We start from the raw sequence: 19504 nt of genomic DNA, 5'->3' as shown, positions 1-19504 counted from the left end.
AAGCATTCTGTGCCTGAGCAACATGTATGATCTGTGTCTGCCTCTCCTGTATCCAATCCTTCCCGATCCTCCTATACTTTGTTGTCCCTCTTGTACCTCACCTGGATTACTAACCCTGAAAATGTGTTACCAACCTTGACCCTTTTGCCTGTCTTTGACTCTATCTCTGCATGACCCCTCTTCAGTGCTTGACCCAGATATTTGGGTAAGCTTTCTGCCTGGCCTCTGATGCCATGCACTGTACCAGCCTATACCCACATCAAGAGTGGGAGAAAGAGTGAAAACCTATAAGGTACTTAGACTCTGCTCCTGGTCATGGCCCAAAGCAATTTGGTAGCACAGTGGGTCCACACCCATTCCCTTGTCACCCATGCCACCTGAGTGAACACATTTCTATTTACCTCTCCATTGGTGCAGTTTCCAGGGGTTGCCTCCTGGTACCGAGGTCAGTATGCACTAATCTGGGCTACAGGCAATATCATGTCATCATGAAGCACAGGCCTAAATATTGCACAATTTAACAGTATTGCTGTTTAGGTGACATTTTGAACGCTTGAATCGGATAGGCTCCTGTAGGAAATATCATTGTTCATACTCGTGATTCCATGCACTTCACATTTATGTTTAATAAATGAAATAATCTGTTCACATTCATATTATAGGTAAATTTATTATGGGAAACAAGCCAAGGATTCTCCCTGTGGTCTCCAGCCTCTAATTTACAAGGCATTTCTTGCAACGTGTTGCAGTGCACTCTTCTTCTTAACATAAAATACGGCAACTTTATGGCATATTTACAAATTTCCCATTGATATTTGCTTTCTTTTTTTGTGTGACGTGAAGTTGCAATGTACATGTTATCTTGATGTTTAGTTTCGCTCCACTGATGCCCAATATCTCCAAAACACTTCATAAAAATAATGTCTGACTATCTATTTGGGCTGTACAGATTATTCGGCTATACATTCCTGGCGCAAGCAAAAAAAAAATAATTAAATAATAATAAGTACGGTAAATTAATTTTGCCACAAAATAATAAACAGCAGCTCCTGAAAAGAACAAAAAATAGCAAAACATGATATGCTCTATAGGGGAAACAACTATAGAAATGCATCAATAGTCATCAAAATAAGGAATAAAAGACAAAACCCACTGTTAAATATCTGTTTGCCAGGCAGTGCAGTTATCTACAATACCCACAGTGTCAGTAGTAGAGCCAGTAGAAAATGATAGTGCGGTTTGCAGCTGGTCTGAGATGTTTAGTGCTTAGAAACATGGTGTAAAATGAATAATAAAACACAGAGAAAACCGGCGGCTCATATCACTTTTTTTTACAGGACGTTAAAAGCCTGAAAATGATGAAATGTGTCTCTTTAGCTTTTCTGGAGATGCGGGTTATAAATTACGTGCTTGTGAACACAGAAACTGAAACGCCACTTCCTATCATTGTCTCTTCATTATGACATTAGGATAATATACTTCTCCATGCAAAGATTTAGCCTTGTTATTTGCACATTACACTGCAATTCATTACAGTAAGGACAGTGTCACTTGACTAGTCACGACTCTCCCCTTTGGATGCGCTCTGATACCTTAGCACACAGTGAAATTTTCACATTAAAGGCGATTCACTCCATACTCTTCTTTTCTCTCTTCTTAGGTCTCCAGTCTCAAACACCTTGTACTTTGTAGATATTCAAGCTGTCGCAGTGACGTCAGCATTGCTTTTCATTGTTGTTTCTTCTTACAGCATACATATCTGACTAGCACAATGCCCGCACACATTCTTGTTTTAGTTCCGTTCTCTCATGCTTGCTATAAAGCACCAGCGGCATTGTCTGCTTTCATTGAAAGGGTGTCGTTCTGCTCTCTGCTAGGCACGGCATGCATAATTCGGTTTATGATGTGAAATGTGTGTTGCCTCGAGACACACACATTAAATCTTTTCATGCTGGGAGCCTTGGTTCAATTCTTAAGGATAATTCATAGAGAGTATCTTCATCCAAGACCCCCGACTTGTCCAAGAGGAACTGAATGACCTTAATGACGAAACAAAAAAAGTTCACATTTTGTGTTCGTAAGTTCATAATTCTTAGGTAGGTTCACACTATAAAACTTGTCTGTATAAGGTATGTTCACATTTTCAGGTTTGTAATTGCAGTTAGTTAATGCAGGCCTTGGGGCCCTTTTACATGGGTGTAGCAGGTACCTAGAACAAGTTTTGATCTCATTGATCAATGCTTATTCAATGATCTTTTATACAACTATAAATTCATAACTGTTGGCCAAATATCCCCCATTTCCATTGGTCCATGTGATGCCGACTAATGATGGTCTTTAGACCTGCATAAAAGATCTGATCAGCCAAAGAAAGAGCATTTTCATGTTCATCGGCTAATTGCTGGCTTTTTAGACTGGTCAAATATCGGGAATAATCATTCTTATAAACTCTCATTCAACCAATATTTGGCCGGCCTGTGTAAAGGGGCCTTAGGTTTATTAAGACAATTTAACCCCTTAAGGACAGTTTTTGCATTTTTGTTTTTTCCTCCTTACCTTTTCAAAATCATAACCCTTTCAATTTTCCACCTAAAAATCCATATGGCGGCTTATTTTTTTGCGCCACCAATTCTACTTTGTAATTACATCAGTCATTTTACCCAAAAATTTACAGTGAAACCAAAAATCATTGTGCGACAAAATTGAACAAAAAATGACATTTTGTAACTTTTGGGGGCTTCCGTTTCTACGCCAAAATTACACCTTATCTTTATTCTGTAGGTCCATACGATTAAAATGATACCCTACTTATATAGGTTTGATTTTGTCGTACTTCTGGAAAAAATCATAACTACATGCACGAAGATTTATACGTTTAAAAATGTCCTTTTCTGACCCCTATAACTTTTTTTTATTTTTCTGCATATGGGGATGTATGAGGGCTTATGTTTTGCACCGTGATCTGAAGTTTTTATCGGTACCATTTTTGTTTTGATCAGACTATTTGATCACTTTTTATAAATGTTTTTATGGTATAAAAAGTGACCAAAAATACGTTCTTTTGGACATTGGAATTTCTTTACATGTACGGAATAGACCGTTCGGTTTAATTAACAATATATTTTTATAGTTCGGACATTTACACACACGGCGATACCACGTATGTTTACATTTATTTTTATTTACATCTTTTTTTTTATGGGAAAAGGGGGGTAATTTAGATTTTTATTAGGGAAGGGGTTACATCACATTTATTAACACTTTATTTTCTCTTTTTTTGCAATTTTATAGCCCCCATAGGGGACTATAACATTGCACACACTGATTTCCTACATTGATCACTGCCATGCAATAGCACTGCATTGATCAGTGTTATCACCGCTCGACTGCTCCTGCCTGGATCTCAGCCACGGAGCAGTCATTTGGCGATCGGACGCTCAGGAGGCAGGTAGGGATCCTCCTCGCATCCTGCAAGCTGTTTGGGATGCCGCAATTTCAACACGGCGGTCCCGAACTGCACCACTGAGCTGCCAGGAAGCTTTCACTTCAGATGCAGCGATCAACTTTGATAACACCTGGCATCACCAAGATTGGTGATGTCCGGTATTAGCCGTGGGTCCCGGCCATTGATGGAGTCGGCGCAGGACGTAAATATACTTCCTGCATCATTAAAGAGGTAATATAACTGTGGCTGGTGTAAATGTATTAAAAAGAATGGTGTTCACGCTATATTTATAGAGCCATACATCATTTTTTCTGACACGTGAGATCTATTTACCAAAAAAAAAAGCGGACTTGTAAAACCTGCCATAGCCCCAAATCTCCACCACGTCCTAAAGTGATGGGTGACTTGCTGAGTCATGCTGTATTTACATTACATGCTATGTACAGTCAATAAGTCATGCATTGCTCCATTGCATTGTTTGGTGTCTTACAAACCATACATTGCATTTCGTAAAAGGAGTGCAAAGTAGCTAATATTCTGAAGGAAAATAACTTTTTCTACAGTGCCACCAACTGAAGGTAGCTTCCTGTACAATCAATGTTCCTTTAAAAAAAAAAAAAAAAAAATACATAAAACAGTCCCCAGCTCCTCCAGGACTGATGCTCCAGCGGGCTCAGCCAAACGCTGTCAATTTTGCGGCAGTGATAATATCACATACATCTATGTGACCACTGCAAGGGATTGGCTGCAGGGGGCACATGGATGCACAGCAAGTCATCCTTGCACCTCTTTATTTTAAAGGGAAAGGTTAGTCCATGCTGGTATAGACTGATAATACTCGGGACACAATGACCATGCCAACTTTCTTTAGCCTGCCTCCTGCAGAGTTTTTGTGAAAAATGTATTAACAGCAGTATGTACAGTAGGGTGTTTGGTGCACTGGGGGTGGGGCATTACTTAGCCCTTAAAGGACAACTGCAGCGGTATGACACTTATCCCCTATCCACAGTATAGGGGATAAGTGTTTGATTGCGGGAGGGGGGGGGGGTCCGACCGCTGGGACCCCCCTCGATCTCCCTAACGGGGCGCCGCCATTAGCGCTCATGGTGATGTAGCGTCGACCTAGAGGTCGACGGTGACGCCCCGTTTCCTCCCCGTCCCCATACAGTGACGCTGTAATGGGGCGCCGCCATTAGCGCTCATGGTGACATAGTGTCGACCTAGAGGTCGACGTTGCCTCCCCGCCTCTCCCATACAGATGTATGGAGGAGGCGTGCCGGCTGCAACGTCATGCTGCGGCCAGCACACCCCCTGCATGGGAAAGCCGAGTACAGGAGATCACAGGGGGTCCCAGCTGTCGGACCCCCCGCGATCAAACACTTATCCCCTATCCTGTGGATAGGGGATAAGTGTTAATCACGCTGCAGATGTCCTTTAAGTGCGCCACTACACCTGCCCGCCAGCTCTAGTAAGAATGCCTCCTTATGTATATTCAGCAACCTCCCCTGCAGTGACCTTGCTGAATCCAGCACAGAGATCTCGTGTTTCTGCAGTAACAACAACGGCACGGTTTCCCAGCATTGTTACTGTGTAATTGTGAGATCTCGATGCTGAAATCATCTACGACACTGCAGAAGGGTTAATAAATATACATTAGAATGGGTTCTTACTGTAGCTGGCGGGCAGGTGTAGTGTTGCTCTAAGGGGCTAAGTGACACATCCAGTCCACCAAACACCCTAATTTGCACATTGATATGAATCAATTTTTCACCAAAAGTATGCAACCGACAAGAAAGGTAACATGGTAATCATGTCATGAGCACATACTATACCAGAAGAAGTATGGACTGCTGTTGGTTTCCCTATAAATTTATTATAAAAAAAAAGTCTTAAGACAATTATACAAGATTCTTTACTTGCAAATCCAAATGTAACTAAAAGTAATAGTAGTACAAAGTAATGCTCCTATATCACTTTAATACCATAAAGTATATCAGTAAATAATGTTCTCTTATAACCCAAAAGGGCCACTTTAGGTGTACACATGTCACGATTCGGCTACCAGGTAGTGGATCCTCTGTGCCAGAGAGGGATTGGCGTGGACCGTGCTAGTGGACCGGTTCTAAGCCACTACTGGTTTTCACCAGAGCCCGCCGCAAAGCGGGATGGTCTTGCTGCGGCGGTAGTGACCAGGTCGTATCCACTAGCAACGGCTCACCTCTCTGGCTGCTGAAGATAGGCGCGGTACAAGGGAGTAGGCAGAAGCAAGGTCAGACGTAGCAGAAGGTCGGGGGCAGGCGGCAAGGTTCGTAGTCAGGATGGGTAGCAGAAGTTCAGGTACACAGGCTTTGGACACACTAAACGCTTTCACTGGCACAAGGCAACAAGATCCGGCAAGGGAGTGCAAGGGAGGAGACTAGATAAAGGCAGGGAGCAGGTGGGAGCCAATTAAGCTAATTGGGCCAGGCACCAATCATTGGTGCACTGGCCCTTTAAGTCTCAGAGAGCTGGCGCGCGCGCGCCCTAGAGAGCGGAGCCGCGCGCGCCAGCACATGACAGCAGGGGACCGGGACGGGTAAGTGACCTGGGATGCGACTCGCGAGCGGGCGCGTCCCGCTGTGCGAATCGCATCCCCAACGGCCAAAACAGTGCAGCGCTCCCGGTCAGCGGGACTGACCGGGGCGCTGCAGGGAGAAAGACGCCGTGAGCGCTCCGGGGAGGAGCGGGGACCCGGAGCGCTAGGCGTAACAGTACCCCCCCCCTTAGGTCTCCCCTTCTCTTTGTCCGGTAACTGCCTCCCCTGGGATGAGGACACCAGGAAAGAATGGAGGGTTTCCTCAACGGCAGGCAGTACAGCAGGAGTGGGAATGGGGAGGGAGGGCAGAGGGCGAGGCCTGGCACGGGGCAGTGTGACACCAGGACGGGGGCCATGGGGAGGCACAGAGGCTTGCCTGATGGGACTGGGAGGGGGGGAGAGACACTTCCTGTGGCAGGCAGAGTCCCAGTTCCTGATCTCCCCGGTGGTCCAATCAATGGTGGGGGAATGAAGCCGGAGCCAAGGCAGACCGAGGAGGACCTCAGAGGTACAGTTGGGGAGAATGAAGAACTCAATCCTTTCGTGGTGGGGTCCGATAGACATCAGGAGGGGTTCTGTGCGGTAACGCACGGTGCAGTCCAATCTGGCTCCGTTGACCGCGGAAATGTAGAGCGGTTTGACGAGACGGGTCACCGGGATGCTGAATCTATTAACAAAGGACTCCAACATAAAATTCCCGGAGGCACCAGAGTCCAAGCAGGCCACGGCTGAAATGGAGGAGTTGGCTGTAGAGGAAATCCGCACGGGCACCGTGAGACGTGGAGAAGAAGACTTAGAAGCAAAAGATGCCACACCCACGTGAGCTGGGTGCGTGCGTGCGTTTCCCAGGCGTGGAGGACGGATAGGGCAATCCACCAAGAAATGCTCAGTACTGGCACAGTACAGACAGAGATTTTCTTCTCTACGGCGATTCCTCTCTTCCTGGGTCAGGCGAGACCGATCCACTTGCATGGCCTCCTCGGCGGGAGGCCCAGGCGAAGACTGCAAAGGATGCTGTGGGAGAGGTGCCCAGAGATCTAAGTCTTTTTCCTGGCGGAGCTCTTGGTGTCGCTCAGAAAAACGCATGTCAATGCGGGTAGCCAAATGGATGAGTTCTTGGAGGTTGGCAGGAATCTCTCGTGCGGCCAGCACATCCTTGATGCGACTGGATAGGCCTTTTTTAAAGGTCGCGCAGAGAGCCTCATTATTCCAGGATAGTTCAGAAGCAAAAGTACGGAATTGTATGGCGTACTCGCCAACGGAAGAATTACCCTGGACCAGGTTCAGCAAGGCAGTCTCAGCAGAAGAGGCTCGGGCAGGTTCCTCAAAGACACTTCGGACTTCAGCAAAGAAGGACTGGACTGTGGCTGTGGCAGGATCATTGCGGTCCCAGAGCGGTGTGGCCCAAGACAAGGCCTTTCCTGAAAGAAGACTTACTACGAATGCCACCTTAGACCGTTCAGTAGGAAACAAGTCTGACAACATCTCCATATGCAGGGAACACTGAGACAAAAATCCACGGCAGAGTCTGGAGTCCCCATCAAATTTGTCCGGCAGGGACAAGCGGAGGTTAGGAGCGGCCACTCGCTGCGGAGGAGGTGCAGGAGCTGGCGGAGGAGATGGTTGCTGCTGTAGCAGAGGCAGAATTTGCTGTAACATGGCGGTCAACTGCGACAGCTGCTGTCCTTGTTGGGCAATCTGCTGCGATTGCTGAGCGACCACCGTGGGAAGATCAGCGAGACTTGGCAGCGGCACCTCAGCGGGATCCATGGCCGGATCTACTGTCACGATTCGGCTACCAGGTAGTGGATCCTCTGTGCCAGAGAGGGATTGGCGTGGACCGTGCTAGTGGACCGGTTCTAAGCCACTACTGGTTTTCACCAGAGCCCGCCGCAAAGCGGGATGGTCTTGCTGCGGCGGTAGTGACCAGGTCGTATCCACTAGCAACGGCTCACCTCTCTGGCTGCTGAAGATAGGCGCGGTACAAGGGAGTAGGCAGAAGCAAGGTCAGACGTAGCAGAAGGTCGGGGGCAGGCGGCAAGGTTCGTAGTCAGGATGGGTAGCAGAAGTTCAGGTACACAGGCTTTGGACACACTAAACGCTTTCACTGGCACAAGGCAACAAGATCCGGCAAGGGAGTGCAAGGGAGGAGACTAGATAAAGGCAGGGAGCAGGTGGGAGCCAATTAAGCTAATTGGGCCAGGCACCAATCATTGGTGCACTGGCCCTTTAAGTCTCAGAGAGCTGGCGCGCGCGCGCCCTAGAGAGCGGAGCCGCGCGCGCCAGCACATGACAGCAGGGGACCGGGACGGGTAAGTGACCTGGGATGCGACTCGCGAGCGGGCGCGTCCCGCTGTGCGAATCGCATCCCCAACGGCCAAAACAGTGCAGCGCTCCCGGTCAGCGGGACTGACCGGGGCGCTGCAGGGAGAAAGACGCCGTGAGCGCTCCGGGGAGGAGCGGGGACCCGGAGCGCTAGGCGTAACAACACATTAGTAATAGCTGACAGGCAATCCATATTACACTTACTAATACATCATATTTATTGGTGCTTATATATCATTTTTTTTCTTATTGTAAGCTCCACCCCCTGGACTGTTACCCCTGTACTGTTACCTTAGGCTGGTGTTCTATCCTGTACGGAGTCTGCTGGAACTGGCGAATTTCTCGAATAATATGTGATATCTATAAAAAAAAAAATATATAAATATAAAAACATTTCTAAATGTATGACATCATCTGTATGACAATCATTTCTAGACCTCAAACTATTTGAATGCAGACAGTCAGATGTCAGTCAGTAATATGTGTCAGATGGATATGTAATGGTCTGAAAATTAAATAAATAAATATTTTTTTTTATGTAACGATGGAATGCATAGAGTAAAATATATAAAAAATTTATGTAAAACATAATATTTATAATAATAATTAAATAAAAAAAAAATTAAAATAATATTAAAAAATGATTAAGAAAGAAAGCCAAAAATCTCCAATTCTGAATTTAGGCCATAAGGTGCCAGTGTCTGAAATTCATAAATATTGCAACTTTCGATCCGGGACATTTCTGCTGTATGGTTGCCACCGGGCCAATCTTTCTTTACTGATTGTATGGCCCTAAAAGTTATACAGGTGGGATCTTGATCATGGCATTCTTTAAAATGTGACGATAAGCAATGGTTCATGTAACCGGTTTTTATATTATATATATGTTCGCCAATTCTTGTTTTTAAACTCCTTTTTAGTGCGGCCAATGTACTGTTTTTGACAATGACATGTTATTATGTAGATAACTGTCGCAGGTAAGTAGTTAATCAATTCTATGTTGATGAGAGTTGGTGGTTGAGGATATAATTTGTCTTCTTTGGGAATTTCCTCTGCTGACAGTTCTTGTATCTTCCGCAACTAAAAAAAAAACCTTTCAAGGATAGCCAAGTTTGCTGTGGGTTGGTGGTTACATTTTGGCTGGGTTGTTTTGTGGTAGGCACTATCTTGATTCCTAGGTTTGGCGCCTTAGTATAAATAATTGTGGCTTTATCTGTTAATAATGGTGCTAGAGTTTTATCTTGTTTGAGTAAAGGCCAGTGTTTGTTTATAATGTGTTCTACTGTCTTGAACTGGTTGTTGTATGGAAGAATTATCTTCATTCTTGTGTTATGTTTTTCGTTCTTCAAAATATGATTTTCTATCTTGTTGTCTTATTTTCTCGAGTGCTTTCGTTAGTATGTTTTCTGGATAATTTTTTTCTATAAAGTCCTTGGTTAATTCTTTAGCTTCTTCTTCAAATGTTTCATAGTTTGTGCAATTTCTTTTTAATCTCCTAAATTGTTCCTGAGGGACATTTAGGAGCCATCTAGGCAAATGACAGCTTTCAAATAAAATGTATGAATTCCTTGCCATTGTTTTTTTAAAAGCTTGGCATACCAATTTTTCACCTGCTACCATTATTTTTAGATCAAAAATTCAACATATGTGCTGCTGGTTAGAGGGGTAAATTTCAGATTAAAATCATTGATGTTAATAAAAGGTAAAAATTGTATTAAGTTTTCATTCGTCCCTCGCCATACCATTAAAATGTCAGCGATATACCTCTGCCATAGGACCAGATCTGCGCCCAGGTACTGGGTAACAAACACGTTTTCCCAATAGCCCATGAATAGATTTGCATAGCTTGGTGCAAATCTGGTCCCCATGGCAGTACCTACTTTTTGACGATAAAATTGTTTGTCAAAATAAAAATAGTTGTGGTTTAAAATGAATTTGATGCTTTCTGTTAAAAAGCCAATTTGGGCTGGTGGGAGATCTCTTGCTTCAAATAAAAAATAGTAAGCAGCTTGTATTCCCTGTTCGTGGTTAATGCATGTATATAGGGAGCTGACGTCTAGGGTTCCCAGTATCCAGCCCTCTCGCCAATGTAAATTTTCCACCATGGTAATTGTGTCTGTTGTATCCTTCAAGTATAGTGCATAGTTCTTCCAATTGTTTCGTGTATTCCAATGTCGGATTTTTTGATAGATGTTCATAAGTCTCGTGGTCCTCTAGTTGTCTATAACATTCTTTTATGTAATTAGTTGTGTCCCATACTATGATTGCTCCACCTTTATCAGCTGGATGGATAGTGATCTGGTTGTTTTCTTGGAGTTGCTTAATTGCTGCGATTTGTTTCTGTGTCAGATTACTTTTTGGCTTGTTGGTGGAGGTTTTTTTATTTCTGATTTCATTCGCTACTGCAAATCTAAAAGCATTCATTTCTCCACTTACTTCCTGAGTAGGATAGAATGTTGATTGTATGTAGTGGCTTTCCATTGCTTCGGATTTTTGAAGAAAAATTTCTTCAGTCTCAAATTCCTTATGAACTTTTCTATACCAACATAGATATCAAACTTGTTGGCTCCATGTGTGGGGGCAAATTTGAGTCCTTTGTTTAATAATTTTTGTTGATCCTCTGTTAGTTCTATTGGACTTAAATTAATTATTGCTGTGTTTTGTATTCAATGTTCTTCTCCATCCTTTTCTTGCGAATCAGAGTCTTGTCTAAGTCTATTAGTTTGTCTCCGGTGTCTAGTTCTCTTTTTCTGTTTCCTCTTGTTATATTCGTAGTTGATAGTGTGTTTATATTTGTTGTTGTTTCTAATATGTTTCTTATTTCTTCCCTGCCTGTCTGGTGGATCTGAGCTGATAAAATGATCTAGTTTTTTCTTAGTTCCTGGGGTAGTGTCGTTTTCTGTAGTGCTGTCCCTTGTTTCTGAGGTAGTAGTGGTTGTTTCACCGTTCCTTCTGTTCTTCTTAGTTTCTCTTCTTTTTGTTGGTAATGCTTGTGTATTGCTTGTCCTTTTGTCCAATGTCTGTGGTTTTGTTGATCCTGATATGAATTCGGTGATCGTCTCTGGTGGTATGTTCCATGTCCTAAAAAATCACTCCTATGGGTTTGTGGTGTCTGTAAGAGTGAAGCATATCTATTGTTGGTCGGTATGGTATAATTTATAACCGGTTTAAAATGCTCTTTCGTGTTATGATTTTCTTTCCAGAATGGTGTATCCATTGTAGCTTGATGGATGCGTATGTTGGTTGGTTTGTTTTTTATATATTTTTCCTGATTTTTTATCTATTATTTCTTGTTCCAGTTTGTTGAACGAATGTATAATCGTGGATTGATAGTATTCGTAATTTGTCTCGAATGTTTCCAACTCTATTTTAAGGTGGTTAGTTCCTTTTATAGTTGGTTTACAACTTTCTTCCTTCTTTCAATGATAAGTTTGACTAATTCGATTGTTTTGTTATTGAAATTTTTTTTTCCAGCTAACACAACCATACTTTCACCCATTTTTATTTATAAATTTTTCCCCCATTTTTTCTTTCACATTCATGACCACCTAACTTTTCATTCAACCATGAGATACAATCAGTAGCTAATTCTCAACCACCTCACACTCACACGTTTGCCTCAAGTGAATACATATATTCCACCATCTCCTCTCAACTAACAAAATCACTTTGAATATTTTATTTATTTATTTATTTTTCACACCATTACATATCCATCTGACACATATCACTGACTGACATCTATAGTCCCACATCATCCATCCATGCACTCATTTCCATTCACAGCGGCATTTAAAAGCAGTCCTTGAGAACCTGCCATTTGTTAATATTTCTTTAGATTTTAGTATTGGGTGGTAGGAAGATAACACCAGAGCAGAGTTCTCGGAAAATTTATAGATTGAGTACCTCCAACTATCTGTTTTTCTTCATTGAGAAATTGTTATTTAGTTATAATGGGCAATTATGAATGAAGTTAATATTTTTCCATCAGATTAGGGGCATCAGCTGACCACTTTGGGTTGTCTAGTTTAAGAGAATCCTGGGGGGTCCCATGTCCAGAATCCTCCTCTCTTGGCCAACATGGATAGCATTTACAAAGAGTGTTTGTTTCTTTGGAAGACCAGTCCTGTCCTGCATTACACAGACATTTAAACAATTGACTAGAGGGAATTAATACTGTGTACTAAGTAGTTTACCCTGTGGTGGCACTGCAGGGAAATTAAACACACACTACCAGCTTTACCCAAAGATTACAGGTGCAAGATCACTGGCAGTCCAGAGGGGGACAAATGGAACCCTTCTGACTAGGAAGAATTGTCATAACCAAAGAACTCCATTTTAAAACAGCTGGTTGATATGTAGATATATTATTTAAAGAAAAAAGGATACAGTATATGGTTCATGTCTTTTTTTTTTACATTTGTCAAGTAATAACATTATGTCACAGTTCACCAAAGCCTTTTCATTTTGGGATATTTTGTAATTTTACTGACCATTCGCATCTTAGAAAAATTTACAAGGCCTTCTTCAGTGAAGTTTGGTGTGCCCTCTTCAATGAATGCCAAGTCGGTTAGGTACATTCCCAGGTAGGGTACAGAAGGAGGGTTACAGCTGAAAAACATTCACACAAAATAGGAAACAAACAGTTATAGGTTTATCCTGCTCACAACTGTATGTCATATTATCCATTTACGAAAATCATACTGTGCACTGGGGTTCTATCATGTAATATAACTGCCCACAGGGCCTCCAATACAGTTGTAAATTGTGCTCCCAAAAATCATCATGAATGGAATTAACACTAGGATTTAGTGGCAGAGACAGGCAGTGTGAGTCAGGGAAGTTTTATTCCTCTGTAGTTTATCATTGTATAGATTCACCTCATTGCACTCTTACTCCCTTAGATAAACAGATGAACAAAGAAGGCAAAGCTTGGTGGGGAGGGGTCTGATAGGTGATAATGTAATCCTGTAGGTCACAGGAAGTCAGACAAACAGGAGAGACTGACATCCTGTCAACATAGTAGAGCATGGCATTTTCTACTGTTCTGAGTGGAGGCCATCTGATCCAACTGCAATAGTGAAAATGACTTAATATGTATGGATGCAGCTGAGCTTGGATAAAACAAATGACACTGCTAGAATACTGGTGGTGAGTTAGTCTGACATGTACAAGACAAAATTAGCTGGAGAGCTTCTTTAAATGAAATCTATCACCAGTATCACCCTGAAAAAAATTGCTGGTGCAGGGTAATAGTGCGGGTGATGTTGATTTCAACACTGTTTTTTCTATATGGCCCCTTTCCCAAATGATGCCCAGAAATATGCAAATGAAGTGCTCTGGTGTACTGGGGGAGTTCTCAGCCACCTGGTGCACTCTTCTGCCTGCCTGACAACTATCACATGATCATCATCACAGGTCCTTCACCCACTTTCTCTTCTATCCTGCACTGCTGAGCTCTACCGCCACATGTACTGGTCACATGACTGTGACATCATGTTCCATGTAGAGAATGGAGCCATGAATATTTATGAAGAGGGCATTGCACAGGGCTGAGTCAGGCAGGCAGAAGTGGCATAACTCTGGAACGGGGTCACACAGGAAAAAATGTAAACAGTGTTGGAATCAGCATTACCCACAATATTACCCTGTACCAGCAGGTTATTGCGGGTGACGCTAGTGACAGGTACCTTTAAAGGCTTATTGATCTTTTATAATATTATGTGAAAGCACATTTATATGGCTGGAGTTATGGTCACCTCAGGTACAGGCCTAGTTGCAACTGTGACTATAAACCCAAAATTGCCATACTGTTAAAAGGTTGTAATTTGAGCGCTGAATGTCAAAAGGTAACTTCAGAGGACTACAAAGTATTACATGCTAGGTTAAAACTGTAACTACTTTTAGCTAAATAAGTTTTGATGCATTTAGCTCTGGAATCAAACATACTTTTTAAGAGTTTCTCTAAGATTTTTGAATCTCCCTTCCGATGAGACAGTCTTCTGAAGTTTGTCCATAAGAGCTTTAGTCTAAAAAAAAAAAAAAAAAAAAAAAGAAAAGTAAAATTTATAAATGTTAAGATATGATTCATTTAAAATTGATATATAGTCATAGGGTAGCAGGAGTAGATAGAACCTTGTAAAATAAAACTTAAAGGGAATCTGTCAGCCCATGTGGATGTTGTGAGTTAAAGGCAATGGTTGACAGATAATAGTGCAATAACATGAGCATTAGCTTTTGTAAAATCGTTGGCCATTTTATAAGTCTTAAAATCATGTTTCTGTCCTGGGAATTAGTGTCAAAGAGGTGGAGGAGAGCTGCTAAAGTGCCAGAGCATTGCCCATATGTTGGCTTCATGTCTCTCTCTGCTCTGCAGGACTGACAGCTCCTACCATACTCAGAGCGCAGCTCACAACTCCGAGCCTTATATGTGGATAACTTGCCTATACTCTGCATACTAATCATGGCGCCTGCACTGTAATATGCAGCTAACCTAGGCTGGGCCTCCTCTCTACAAAATAAATGTTTCATCAGAAATCTACCTATTGTTTAAAGGCAACTAGTCACCAAACAATACTCTAAGCAGGTAATTTATTAATGTGATCCTAACTGTTTTTCTTGGGTTTTGCGCCCAAATTGTGTCACACTTGTGCAACCAACTCTCCGTCTTACTCAGAAAACCTGTAAAGGGTGGCATGGTTGCCATGAAAAGGGGCGTGCCTCTGACAGTTTCGAAAAATCCCAACATATTTACTAATATTCCTACAAACAATGTGGTGGATTTGAGCTCTGGAAAACACGACAGCTCAGAACAGTTAAAAAAAAAAAAAAAAAAACGTAGGGAAAAGCCAAACATTGAGAAAAGTTTGTAAATACCATGGGGGAAAACTCACAAAGAAAGCTACACTCTACTCTTAGTAAATCAGGGCCTATGATGGGATCACTGGATCAACAATACATTTTCTATAATAAGAACTTGGAATCTATGACCCAATCCAACTTTCATGTCCATAGACATGGTTCCTACATGTAAATGCTTTGTTCATGGTTTCATACTTGTTTAGAAACTTTGGCCCAAGTTTTCTTCAGCCTGTAGATTGCACTTCTGTTCAAGGCTGAGGTGATCTCCAGCACCCCGTTGTAGTTGTGCATGCAGCGGCAGATATCAGCCACCACCACCCACTTCTCAATGGAGCTAGCTCTAGAGGTGATATCAGAGTGACTCATTATTTCTGAGGCAACAAGGTTACTCATCTAGAAAAGAAAGACATGGAATGGATTTTTTAGGCACGGGAATGAATACATATACAATTGTATCTAGATCTTTAAAGGAGATGAGGACTAGCTATGTACAGGTTGGCAGCCCATGAGTGTAAACAGCTATGAAATTATTAGCAGAGTACCTTCCATGCAATGCATGCAGCAGGGGAACAGTGGATGGACCTTTATCTACATGTCCTCTGTGTAGTTGCACATGGTCTGCCCAATACAACCGATACCCATGTTAAAGCAAACACACAAAATACAGCTGCAAAATGCTAAGACATGAACATTAAATATATAGATTATTTTGTGTCACTGCTGTTTACTTTACATGTAAAATTGAGGTTCTAAGGCCATGACCTCATCATATGGAAACAGACACTAAATAGATTCACCCCTCTTTGCCTAGGATCCAGCTATATCTGTTCTGTTTAAAATATCCTTGGGCAGATAGGTAGCATGCACAACCAAAATAGAGGCCATTCCCCCCATTCATTGCAAAAAATCTAACTGATCAGCACCATCAACTAAGCTAAAAAAAAATTGCATAGGTGTGCACTGTCATGTTTAAAGGGGTATTCCAGGCAAAACCTTTTTTATATGTATCAACTGACTCCAGAAGGTTAAACAGATTTGTAAATTACTTCTATTAAAAAATCTTAATCCTTCCAATAGTTATTAGCGTCTGAAGTTTTCTGTCTAACTGCTCAATGATGATGTCACGACCCGGGAGCTGTGCATGATGGGAGAATATCCCCATAGGAACTGCACAGCTCCCGGGACGTGAGTCATCAGAGAGCAGTTAGACAGAAAACAACAACTCAACTTCAGAAGCTAATAACTATTGTAAGGATTAAGATTTTTTTTTAATAGAAGTCATTTACAAATCTGTTTAACTTTCCGGAGCCAGTTGATATATAAAAAAAAAGTTTTGGCCTGGAATACCCCTTTAAGTACCAATCCCATTTTCTAGCAATTGATTCATGGTACTATGCTTTTAGTTTGTAAACAGATCTGAATGCATACTCACATCATTGAAATGTTGGCTGGTTTTCATTATAAATGGTGTCCTCCCGCTTTTATCTGGTTTCATCCACCCCTGGCCAAGAAATTCCCTGGTAACAAGAGAGAGCCAGTTAGCATGCGGAAAACAATATAGCAGCCTTTTATCAACCGGTATGCCGTGGCACATAAGTGTGTTGTGGCACATCTGTAGGTGTGCCACTGAGCGACAGCACTTACCTTTATGCTGCACTCTGTCTGCAGCTTTGTTCTCTGCACAAATGTAGCTCCTACCCCCCGATCGTCATATGCCCCTAAATAGGACGCCATCTTATAGACAAGGAAGCCGTCCAACCTGCACACAGGAGCAGGAGAATGGTTGAAGCAAGCTACATTTTTACAGAGAACCGAGCTGCAGAAACAGTGCAGTAAATGTAGAGTAACAGCTTACGATGGGACTATATGAGTGACAATATGGGAATGATGGGGAAAGTGCTGTATCCAAAGAAGGGGTCCTACCTACAGAGGGGTCCTACATACAGTGGGCAAACAATCTACATAGGGTCCAACATACAGGGGCAAACTACCTACAGGAGGGGAGGGTTCTACACATAGGTGCCAAAGCTCGGGGTATAACAGTATTGTCTTACTGATATGGTATGCTCCTAAACACTATGTGGTCCAAAAGTGTGATTTGCTCTGCCAGTTCCATTGCTGACAACGTATCCAGACATTCTGTTGGGGGACCTTCAGTCTGCACCAGGAAAAAAAAACACATAACTTCATTAACATTCTGGACAGTTAGAAACAACAACATTACTTATTTAATACTTATTGGGGGATGGGTGGTTAGGGTGGGGTGATGGGGGTGATCTGCATGGAAATCTACAGTAACATACCCACTGCCATTGTCCACATAATGAAATCAACATGATGGTATAAACTAATAGGGCTGAACCTGTAATTAATATATATAACTGGGCTCACCATGGCACTGATGTCCTCCATTATCAAGTGGCAGTCATCTAGTTCTTCCTGAGAAAGGGCACTGGTGACAAGGAAGATAAGGATTATTTTCAGTAGTTTCCAAAGTCTAGAAATAACTCAGGGCTAACCAGCAAAAGATGCTTCTACTAATCCTATAAAAGGTTGATTTCCTGACAGTTCAGGGGGTCGTAATAATGAGCAGGGGGATGCATATCTACGTTGTTATATGTTCTATCATAGATCACCTGTTGACCTAAGTCTACAAAGTCAATGGAGAAAAAAGGGTAGCAATGACACAATAAAAGGTGCGCCTAATGCTGTGGTTTAGAAACATTTATGGAAAAAAAACAATTGAGCATTTACTTTAGTGTACTGCAATTCCAGACACATCCATCACATGGCTGAGACCTGCCCTGTATCTGTTGAAGCTGAAAGATGGAAGTCTCGATGATTCAACCCCCACCCATTACACACTGATGGCATAGGATAACAGATCCCCTTTTACAGTGATATGCCTTCACTTAATGGTAAGGGGACAACCTATTGATGGGATCCCTAGAGATCCAGACTAGTTGTCCCACTACTTTTTGGGAAAGAGAAACATTTATTGATGACTCTAGCCTCTACCCCAGAGCCCCCGAGGAAGCCGTGGGGTAAACACATGTTGGGATCTGGGGTGGAAGTTGTAGTTACAGGCTATTCCCTCATATCTGGCTCTGGTAATGAATTGTTTGACTCATGCACTTTATATGTATACTATACTGTATCCAGTATGTAGATATGGTAATTTAATTTTCCAATCTCTAGTTATTTGAATAATTTGCATTTTACTTTGTTGTTTCTACTGTTTATGCCTATTACCTTGTACCAAAAGATTATTATTATTTAATGATGTGACCATAACTCCCATCCCACACATGATGAATGTTTAAAGACCTATGGAGGAAAAATGTCTTTATACCATACAGTACTTAAAAAAGCAGGAATAAAAACATGCTTTAAGGTGTCAAAAGTCTTTAAGGCTCACCTAGTTTGCTTTAAGAGAACACTGTTTCATGGCAACCTGTCAGACGACTGTATCAAAATCAAACATTAAGGTGCCATCCTTCTATCTGACTGTTGCTATACATGGTCAGTGGTCCGAAGTATTATAATGCATAGACTGCATCTGTGAACAGAACAATGAGCAGGGCCATACTTCTTAACAGGGGCACAGATCAGGGGCTATACTTTTTCTCAATGGGGGTACAGTGTAGAGGTCATACTTCATTATGTGGGAAGTGTGGGGATCACACTACTTTATGGGGAACAGTGTGAAGGCTTAACTATGGGGGTACAGAGGAACCTGTGGAGTATATAGGACCTAAAGAGAGGGTCGTAATACTATATGGGGCAAAAAAGGGGCCTACCTACTTTATGGGGGCACAGTGTGAAGGGAAGGCCTAACTATGGGGGTACAGAAGGACCTATGTAGTTTATAGGGACCTACAGAGAGGGTAGTAATACTATATGGGGGGCACAAAAGGGACCTACCTACTTTATGGGGGTACAGAGGCGGTATAATACTATAAAGGAGCACAAAGTGGGCATAAAAGTGTATAGACGGCACAGAGGGGGCCTAACTACTATATGGGGATACAGATGGGACCTAACTACTTTATGGGGGCCCAGGGGGGAATAACTACTTCATATGGCTACAGAGGGTGCCTAGCTACTATATGAGGGGCATAACTATATATGGGGGGGGGGGGGGGTTCCTGCTGTGTAGGGCACAAAGTGAACCCTATTACTGTTTGGGACAATACAGATGTGGAGTTTGTATAGAGGCTGGGTTAAGTCATCATTGGGGTCTGGGCCGTATGGAGAAGGAAAAGGGAAAATTATCGACTCTGATCAGAGAAGATGTC

The 19504-nt window shown here is 42.4% G+C and overlaps 1 protein-coding gene across 3 annotated transcripts in view; it reads right to left on the bottom strand.

The window, feature by feature from the left end:
- Positions 1-591: 591 nt before the first annotated feature.
- The window catches only part of RASGRF2 (Ras protein specific guanine nucleotide releasing factor 2), a 318216-nt gene continuing 299303 nt past the window's right edge, over positions 592-19504 (bottom strand). For all 3 annotated transcript variants that reach the window (XM_056539370.1, XM_056539363.1, XM_056539353.1), the window contains 8 exons: positions 17598-17658; positions 17261-17364; positions 16639-16723; positions 15402-15599; positions 14295-14374; positions 12839-12956; positions 8637-8705; positions 592-2039 (listed from right to left, as the gene is read on the bottom strand). In XM_056539370.1, coding sequence (XP_056395345.1) covers positions 1947-2039; positions 8637-8705; positions 12839-12956; positions 14295-14374; positions 15402-15599; positions 16639-16723; positions 17261-17364; positions 17598-17658 — 808 coding nt within the window. In that variant the 3' untranslated portion in view covers positions 592-1946. The remainder of the gene's footprint in view (positions 2040-8636; positions 8706-12838; positions 12957-14294; positions 14375-15401; positions 15600-16638; positions 16724-17260; positions 17365-17597; positions 17659-19504) is intronic.

The sequence above is a fragment of the Hyla sarda genome, chromosome 1 (genome assembly GCF_029499605.1).
Source record: "Hyla sarda isolate aHylSar1 chromosome 1, aHylSar1.hap1, whole genome shotgun sequence".
Lineage (NCBI taxonomy): Eukaryota > Metazoa > Chordata > Amphibia > Anura > Hylidae > Hyla > Hyla sarda.
This window is presented reverse-complemented; position numbering and strand designations above follow the sequence as displayed.